The 10,064-nt window shown below is 48.6% G+C and overlaps 1 protein-coding gene across 1 annotated transcript in view; it reads right to left on the minus strand.

Moving 5' to 3' along the window:
• LOC134928725 (uncharacterized) overlaps window positions 1-9,850 on the minus strand; it is a 440,900-nt gene extending 431,050 nt beyond the window's left edge. Inside the window, exons 1-3 of the mRNA XM_063924741.1 lie at window positions 9,745-9,850; window positions 5,631-5,707; window positions 2,243-2,525 (exon numbers count right to left, since the gene is read on the minus strand). Coding sequence (XP_063780811.1) covers window positions 2,243-2,525; window positions 5,631-5,706 — 359 coding nt within the window. The 5' untranslated portion in view covers window position 5,707; window positions 9,745-9,850. The remainder of the gene's footprint in view (window positions 1-2,242; window positions 2,526-5,630; window positions 5,708-9,744) is intronic.
• Between the last annotated feature and the right edge of the window lie 214 nt (window positions 9,851-10,064).

Raw genomic sequence — 10,064 nt, forward strand, 5'->3', positions numbered from 1 at the left:
GCACAGGGCTAGTCCGCCCCGCATCTCAGTCCGGCCCCCCCACACAAATACAAAAGCATCGCACAGCGGCAATGCCTTTGTATTTGAGGAGTAACTCCCGGCCAGCGCAGCTCCTACGGCTGGCCGGGAGTTGCTCGTCACTCCCGCTGGCCGCGGCGGCCGCGTGAGACATCGTGCAGCCGCCACGGCCCGCTCCCCCTAAACGGCAGCTTAACGCCACCGTTCAGCCCCCTCCCGCCAAGCGACCGCCTTTGTCTCAGAGGCAATGGCTAGGTAGTGAAAGCTGCCATGCGCCGACGCACTGCAGCGCCGGCGCATGCGCAGTTCTGACCTGATTGCTGTGCTGCAACAAACTGCAGCGAGTGATCGGGTCGGAATGACCCCCTAAGGTCCCTATCTACCATTCAGTATCCAGTCTCTAGGTCGACCACACTTAGGTCAACAGTCATAAGGTCGACCGCTAGTGGTCGACATGCATTAGGTCGATATGAACTAGGTCGACATGGAAAAAGGTAGACATGAGTTTTTCACATTTTTTCTTCTACATTTTTTTAAAGTTTTCATACTTTACGATCCACGTGGACTACGATTGTGAATAGTAACCTGTGCCGAGCGCAGTGGTAGCAGAGCGAGACACCTTGCCCAAAGCCGCGAGCCATGCGAGGGGACACGGTGCACTAATTGGGATTCCCCGTCACTTTACGAAGTAAACGACACCATGTTTTAAAAAACCTCATGTCGACCTAAAGACCATGTCAACCTATTTCAGGTGTCGACCTAGTCACTGTCGATCAATAGTGGTCGACCTAATGACTGTCGACTTAAGTGTGGTCGACCCTATGAGCCACACCCCTACCATTCACGGGAATACATTTAAAAAATCATAACTTACACCTCCTGCGGTCCTGCACCGTGTCTCTGCATGCTTCATACAGTGAGTGGCTGTCAGCACTGGTGGATAGCCCCAGTCATCCACCAATCAGCATGCTGACAACCATCTCCTGTCTGGCTACAGGCTGGGAGGCAGGTAGAGAATGCTGCCCTCTGATTGGAGGATAATACCAGCTATCAACCAATCAGCATGTTGACAACAATTCACTGTCTGGCTACAGGCAGGTAGGCAGGTAGAGAATGCTACACTCGGATTGGAGGATAATACCAGCTATCAACCAATCAGCATGCTGACATCCATTTACTGCCTGGCTACAGGCTGGGAGTCAGGTAGGGAATGCTGCACTCGGATTGGAGGATAATACCAGCTATCAACCAATCAGCATGTTGACAACAAGTCACTGTCTGGCTACAGGCAGGGAGGCAGGTAGAGAATGCTGCACTCGGATTGGAGGATAACCCCAGCCATCCACCAATCGGCATGGTGACATTCATTCACTGTCTGGGTGCAGGCTGCGAGGCAGATAGAGAAAGCTGCACTAGGGATGGACATCGCATTGCGATGGTTTGCAACCATCAATGTTTTTGTTGCAGTGGTAGTGGTAGTGCTGCCATGGGGGCAGCCATTTTCTGTTAGCACCTGCTGCTCAGTTAGATCTCTTCTGCCTGGCATCCGGGGGGGGGTTACATTTAACTAGCATTAATGAGAACCACCATTCCAGCTTCATTCGCCAATTTAGCACGGCTTCACCTGTTCCTAATCAGTGGCAGTCAATATCAGCAGCTGTCTGTACATGAGAATTCCCCTTGATACTAATGTAACCTGCCGACAGATGCCGCTCATTCTTGGTTATGCCACCTAGATTACCCGGGTAGTGACTTGGCAGGTTTACCGATTCCCCCACGTCTGCTGCTTTCTTCTGTCCTGGCAGTTGGCACCCATCGCTACAGCCAGCCCTGTGACAGAATAATGCAGGAGCGAGGGATTGCTTTGGCTCAGAGCATGTCCTCTTAGGCCCTGGGTTACAAGTTCTTGGAAATCAAATTCAGTTCTTAGGGGGAATTCAACTGGGCTTGAGGTTTAGCGATGTAAAAAACCTTGCGTACCTCACGCCCAATTTTGCATTACCGCGGGTATGCGAGCTCCTGCTACCTGAGGTATCCAATTAAAAAAAGTGGTTACGGGGGTTCTCAGCGCTGAGGGAGAAAAGCTGGGGGTAGGGCAGAGTAGCAGAAATATGGGTGGGGAGGAGCAGTAGAGAGGGGGCGGGCAGAGTGGGGGGGGGGGGACACTGAAGTGCCCCGGCATATGCTTGGTTTTAATAATGTGATTGTTCCTATTGATACTCACACAGGATTGTTGTTGTTTGGAGAGTTCCCAACACGGACCTCGGCCCCCACAAGGCGGTCAGCGCAGCATTCCTGCCGATTTGCCACTATAATGGTTCCAATCTTATAGCTTTTCCTGAGATCTAGATTCCACCAGGGATTCTTCTCAAGTTCGGTGTGAGTGCATGATACTTTGTTAAAATCCCCATCTCTATTGCCATCAATGGCATTTGTGGCGTAACCCTTTATGCGATAATCATAGAGAGAGCTCTGAGTGGCCTGTCCACCCCTGGCTAAATTAATGCCTGAAAGAAGGTGAAAGAGGTTATTATACAGCATAACAATGTAATGGTCACAAGCATCTACTGTGTCTACCAATTTATATAGCCTACAGGAAAGAGGCCGCTGGACGGGCGCACTGGTTCCCACTTATACTTGACTAAAGATATTAAACCACTATATAAGGTGCTATTTACTGAATCGTACACATTTACATGTTATCGTGTGTGGTCAACAGACAGAAGAACCAGTGGAGTAAACAATAAGGACAGAGGGGGTTATTCTAAATTAGCAAAAACTGCTAAGGATAAAATTGCATACTGGGGCCACCCAGCACAGAATAAAGGTACTGCTTCAACCATACATGCCGACATTCTGGCTGTTCTCTGCGGGAGAGAGCGGCCAGGTCGGCTCAGCAGGGGGGCAGGGGAGGGCTGTGACGTGGGGAGGAGGTGGACCGGAGGCGGGACGGGGGTGGAGCAGGGGTGGGATGGGGGCAGAGTTACCATGCCACATCCTTTAAGCCACGCCCCCACTCTGTAATGCCGCGATCCCCGGCATTACACTGCAGGGGGCGTGGCTATGATGACGCGATTCAGAAAGAATCGCGTCATCAACTGCCCGGACCGCCCACTTTACATACTAAGTGGGCGGACGGGCAGGGGGACCCCTGATTCCGGGAGACTTGCCTGCTCTTCCGGGGGGCCGGGAGGGTCACCCGATTTTCGGGAGGCTCCCGGCCATTCCGGGAGAGTAGGCAAGTATGGCTTGAACCTTTTAATCCAGTATGTGATCCTTTTCACATTTGGCACCCGAACAGGGACACATTGCTGCATGTTGCTACACGGCAAACGGAACCCAGAATACAGCTAAGTAACCTGGCAGTTGTTTTCACAGCTTATGCAATATTGTTTTTTTACGCAAGTGGCTGGAAAGCTAGATACATTGTTTATATGTTTATCTATGGCAAAGTGGCCCGTGAGATGAAACTGTACGCAGATAATGTGGTGTTAATTTGCTCTAGTTTAAACTTACATACCAAAGAGAATTTATAAAGCCTTCCATGTTGTCCATAAAGGGATAAAGCAGTGAGAAATGGAGAAGTTGCTCAAAAGTTTTGCTGAACTAGCAGCAGCTTGCTGATCTGCTGAACTAGCAGCAGGTCAGCAAGCATAGGTGCATGGACAACAAACTCTGATTCAGGATCAGCAGAATCAAATTCTGTTGTTACATGTGGAATTAACTGAAATGAGGAAAGGTGGACATGAGCGAGAGGTTTTACAGAAGCTTACCCCATCTGATGACATTTAAGCTTTTCTATGCACCTTTGAGTGTACTGCTGCACGTTTAAAATGGCCCAAGGAGGAGTGGGCTGCTAGACTTGCTCCCTGTCTCAATGTGAAACCTAAGAGCATATGTTGATTTGACTGTGACTTAGGAAATTCTATCCACGCCTTAAAAAGGCAATTCTCAACAGGGTTGGAGTGATGGGGCCCAGCAAGGCTTAGGAGTTTCAGGAATGACAGCTGAACCCGTCTGAGCCTCCAAGGGTCCAGTTGGCCAAATTAGTCAGGCTACTGTATGTAAAGCATGGTTGCAGCCGGATAAAAGCTTGGCTCAGTGTATAGTGGAGATGTTTTTGGACCACTCTGTGTGAGTATTATGGCGCTTGGTGCAGTGGGCCATACAGGCTGATCCTCAAACATTTGAGGAGTTAGTTGTGGTGATTGAATGGCATTTGACTCTTGGGAAATTGAATAAAGCCAAGCAGGGGTTTCAGCCAGTACCTAAGCCCAGAACTCAGGTCAGCCTGGCGGTTGGAAGCATTTTCCCGTCGGAAACCATCTTGTTCCGTTTGATGGTGCAGGTGAAGGGCCAGTAGATCTGGGCCTTAGTTGATATCAGCAGTGAATTAACTGTCATCTCTACTACCCTGGTTCCACAGGTGCTGACCAGGTTCTACCCCACTCACCCCCCCCCCCTGGTGAAAATTATATGTATACCTGGGGATGTAGAAGAATGCACCTGAGTGCACCTACCGGTAATGAAAAAAGAGCAGTCTTTGAAGGTGGTAGCCACCAGACCACCCTACCCATTGATTTTAGGGTAGGATTTTCCATTACTACAAGAGGTGGTTGCTCCGCATGATGACAGCAGGTCAGAGGCAGAGGTGTCCCAAGAGGCAAGCTTGGGACAAAGCTTGGTAACTTTAACACCCTCCTTGGCCAGTGAGCATCAGGAGGGGAGTGAGATTGAGGCACAGTGGACTCCCATCGGCAAGGAAGTGTCTTTACAGGACTTTGGTCAAGACCAACAGAATTATGGGAACTTGACAAAACATTTGAAAATGTTGTAGAAGTGAATGGTAAAATAATCACTGCCTTACCAACAGAATGTACAGTACTTTGCATTGAAAAATGATTTGTTACATCGTATAACATTTTTGCAGGGTCATTTTTTTCTAGAGTAATTGTGGGTTCTCCAGAAACACAAGCAGTTGGTGTTGAGGGCAGCTCATACACACCTGTGGGGTGGCCATTTGGGGGAGGAGAAAATTCTCCGGTGTGTACAGTTGTGATTTTTTTTTTGGCCAGGCATTCACACAGCAGTAAAAAAATATTGTCATGAATGCCCGGTGTGTCAGAAGACGGCACCCCAGCCAGGCACCCTTGGTTCCCCCTCCCTGTCATTTGTATACCTTAGGATTGGTATGGATCTGATTGGGCTGGTGGAAAAATCTGCTCGTGGGCATCAATACATCATAGTGGTAGTAGAATATGCCACCAGGTAACCGAAGGCCATACCGCTACATAAGATGAAATCCAGCACTATTGCCCAGGAGTTATTGATGCTATATACCCATCTGTCTCACGCCCCAGTGAGTGGTTGCCACAAAAGGTAAATGGGCCTTCATATCCCAAGCCCTTTGCAGCTCACACATATCCGGGGTAGAGTAGTTCCACAGCACTGTCTCTCTTTCGCTACTTCAGGCTCTCATAAGATGGACACCATCAGAGTCACAGCAATCCCAGGTTCTCACATTACTTGCACTGAATGTCCATCGTCTACCTAACTTTATCATGTAATCAAACACATTGAAGATTTCCAAAAACAAATTACAAATACAATACCTTTCGGATTGGGATTGCAGCATTGGCTCTGCCTCAGCACTCCGGCCACCAGGGTCACCAGGAGGAAGATCTGCATTCTACGGGAAGATATAATATATATAACAGCACCTCCGGCAGCTCTGTGTACTACATACAGCCAGGCAGGACAATACATTATATTATACAGTGTGAATGTGTTCCTCCTCAATATAATAGAATGCTCTGCTGCAGAAAGGTAGAAGAAAAGTTGTTCCAGTGATTTTTAATACAACATAGGTGCAGGGGTGCTGTGTTGGAGAGGACTGTGCTCCTGTGCTGTCTCCTTCTCCTCTGTGCTGCATACTTGCTCACTCTCCCATATATATATATATATATATATATATATATACACACACACACACATACAGTATATATATATTAAGGCATGCTAAAACTGAGGCAGGGCATGCTGGGATGTATAATTCCACAGCAGCTGGGGGGTCGAGGTTGAAGACCCGTGAGGATAGCCAAGCCCCTGTGGCAGCTGGCCACACCCCCTCTGCTGACTGACCACACCCCTAAGTATGAGCCCTTACCTCTGCATACCCCCAGTGGGCCTTTCATGCAGACACTGCAGAAGAACATCTTTCTGCTGTGTATTATGGCTGATCTGCTCCTCTTCAGGGAGAGGGGTCTATTTGTTATCTTTTGTGGATAACCCACAGATATTTCCCTTCCTTACTGACGCGTTTTGGAATGATTCGGAATCAGGGGCATTTTAACAGAGGAGGATGCCCGTGTGCAGCCTTCTGCTTCAGGGGCCCCCTCCTCTCTGACTGATGCACAGCATTTAATACTTGCCTCTCCGGAGTCCCCCGGCGGTGCCATCCTTCTCCGCGGCAGCGGCAATAGAGTCTGAGACCAGACACTATTGCGCATGCGCAAACCTCAGAGAACACAGCGCGGCTGCCATTTTCCCGAAGATTTTGCTAATGCGCATGCGCGAAACTCCGGAAAAATGGCCACCGTGCCATCTTTCCAGAGTTACCAGCAGGCGCAACAGAGTTTGTTCACCCTTGTGTTCAAACTCTATTGCACTACCGAAAAGGGATGGCTTCGACGGGGGACTTCAGAGAGGTAAGTATTAAGCAAATGGGTGCAGTGTGTGTGGGGTGGGCCCCCCTGGACCTGGGGGCCCGTGTGCCTCGCACACACTGCACCCATTATAGAAACGCCAATGTTCAGAATGTCATTTTGAGGGTATTTATCATAGAAAACAAGCTGTGATCACTTTCCTGAGCTGAGTTTATGTGCACGGCGTTAGCTAGTGATTAAATGGCTGCAAGCCACAGTCCCCATTTGGGCTGTCAGTGACCCCCATTTCTTATTTGCAGCACTAACCCCTATATCCTATTCCCCCAAAGGACCCGGGCCCCTCTGTGTATTATGCATGTACCGGCACCCATGTGATAGACTGCACAGCTAACTCTCGCTCATACCATAGGAAGACAGGAATTTCTATGTGTCTGAGGGTTTCTCCCTTAGTAAATAGATGACTGCCCTTCTGTTTCATGCAAACATTTCTTACCCTATATACTGAGGTATGAGGCTTCCTGGTGTAAATATGTCTAATCCCTTCTTCTGAGGTGTGATTATGTCTGGGTGTGACCTTTGTTTGCTCGGGGAGGGGGTGCGAGGGGTCATCCTGACTACCTTACAGTACTGCTGGGTGAGGTGAAGGAGTGACACAGGGACATACTGTAGATGTGGGATATCAGCTGGCTCTTACCTTGCAGCAAGTAAGACCTCAGTATGTAATATGTGACTGTCACATCCCGACACACCACGGCCGTAACTGTTCACCTTACAGGGTAGAGTGCAGCTCTTGGCTCAGAAGCTCGCTGGTTCTCATTTAGGGGCCCGTCTATCAAATAATATTTGTGGCTAAGGGGCCTATTTATCACCATCCGCTTCCAGGATACGGATGACAGGTGATAAAATCGCCAAAACTCGCACTGCGATAATTGAGTACATCGCAGGGATGTATCAATTATCACATGCAAGCACAGAGCTTGCGGTCAAGCTCTGTCCTTGCAATGACACTCCGCAGCATCATCGAGGTATTTTTCGGAAAAAATACCCCAATGTCCTGCTGCGCATGTGCCGCCCCTGCCGATATCACCGCTACCGCCGCCACCCAGTCGGCGCCCCCCAGTCGTGAGTGACTATCCCCGCGCGATGCGGACCAATATAGCAGATCAATATACTGTACTTACCAGTTCAGGGAGCCGGTCCGCGCTGCTCCTGCTGGGCTGCCAGGTGCCGGATCCTGTGCGCTGCGGTGGCCCGGCAGCACTCACCGGAGCAGCAGACAACGGCTCCCTGGACAGGTGAGGATGGTGTTTGGGGGGTTTTTTTTAACTTTTTTTTAAACTCTTTACACTTTGATCAGCTTGTGTGTCCATCGGACACACACAGCTGATCACTGCAGCCGGGTTCCCGCGCAGCTTTCTCTGAGCTGGCGAGATTATCACAGGGCACACTGCCGTATTTTTTTTGTGTAAATTTGACCACATCACATTTCCCATTATAAGTATGGGGAATACGATGTGGCTTACTAAAACAAAGTAAATTAAAGGGTTTGGAGCAGTTTTTCATGAAAAAATTCAGGTGATACTAAAATAATGTGAAAACAGAACGCCCCCTTTTCACATTATTTTAGTAAAAATAATATTAATAAATAGATCCCTTAGTCTCTGAAAACACACATGTTGGGGGGTTAGCCACAAATATTAAGTATCCCTGGTATATATAAAGGAGGGATCTTAGCAGATTTGATTATTACCAGTTATTTATATAGCGCACACATATTCCGCAGCGCTGTACAGAGAATATTTGGCCATTTACATCAGTCCCTGTCCCAGTGGAGCTTACAATCTATATTCCTATCACATGTACTCACACACACATTCACTCTAGGGTTAATTTTGTTGGGATCCAATTAACCTACCAGTATATTTTTGGATTGTGGGAGGAAACTGGAGTACCCGGAGGAAACCCACGTAAGTACGGGGAGAATATACAAACTCCACACAGTTAGCGCCATGGTGGGAATGGAACCCATGACCTCAGTGCTGTGAGGCAGTAATGCTAATCATTACACCATCCATACTGCCCGATACTCTGATACCTGATGCGATCCCTCTATGCTTAACCACAGCCGCATCCCCAATAGGTTTCTATGAGGGATGCGATGCTGCCCAATGTATCAATATAAGGAATGCAAAGCATTGCCTCCGGGCGTTTGGGATGAACTTACGCCACTGGGCGGTAAGATCCTGCCCAGATCGCATTCAATATGCAATCCATGATAAATTTCCTTCCGCAGCCCCCATATGTTATTGTACTTAGGGGGTCATTCCGAGTTGATCGCTCACTGGCTAGTTTTAGCAGCCGTGCAAACGCTATGCCGCCGCCCACTGGGGAGTGTATTTTAGCATAGCAGGAGTGCGAACGCTTGTGCAGACGAGATCTGCAAAAACAGTGTGTGCAGTTTCAGAGCAGCTCTGAACCTACTCAGCGCTTGCGATCACTTCAGCCTATTCATGTCCGGATTTGACGTCATACACCCGCCCAGCGAACGCCCAGCCACGCCTGCGTTTTTTCAGACACGCCTGCGTTTTTGCGAACACTCCCTGAAAACGGTCAGTTGACACCCAGAAACGCCCCCTTCCTGTCAATCTTCTTGCGGCCATCAGTGCGACTGAAAACTTCGCTACAACCTGTGCGCAACCACAATGGGCTTTCTACTCGTACAACGCGCATGCGCATTGCGGCCCATATGCATGCGCAGAAATGCAGTTTTTTCACCTGACCGCTGCGCTGCAAAAATCGGCAGCTAGCGATCAACTCGGAATGACCACCCTAATGTATTACCTAAATATCACAAAACTTGCAGCAATTTATGAATTGTAGCCAAAATGTGTCCTAATTCCTACCAGCCATGTCTCCTACACATCCTGCATCCCTCACCCCAGATTCATAAATAGACCCCTGCGTCTCAGTGTCACTGCCAATTGTTACCTATCTATAGTCTCAGTATTGTTCCATAAATGGTCACTGACCCCCTCGGAGTATTGCAGATGATCCCACTTACCTGTGTCCTGTCCTGATTCAATGTGATGCACAGCTGGCCTCACATATATATGATGGCAGGAATCATTTATACTGATCTGGATGCTTCTCCCTTAGTAAATATTTATCTGCCCTTTTATTTTATACAATGATCTTTCCGAGGAACTGCGGTAACAGGATTTGCAGAGTGGCTGCAGAATCCTGGGTGTAAATCTTTAATCTCCTCTTCTGAGGTGTCACCACAATAAGATGTTTCTTAAAGCTGCCCCGTACTTGTGTGCGACACGGAAAAAGCAGCCAGTGAACGGGTTGGGGGTATTGAAACCTGGAGAGTGCTGCTAC

Source organism: Pseudophryne corroboree, chromosome 5 (assembly GCF_028390025.1).
Source record: "Pseudophryne corroboree isolate aPseCor3 chromosome 5, aPseCor3.hap2, whole genome shotgun sequence".
Lineage (NCBI taxonomy): Eukaryota > Metazoa > Chordata > Amphibia > Anura > Myobatrachidae > Pseudophryne > Pseudophryne corroboree.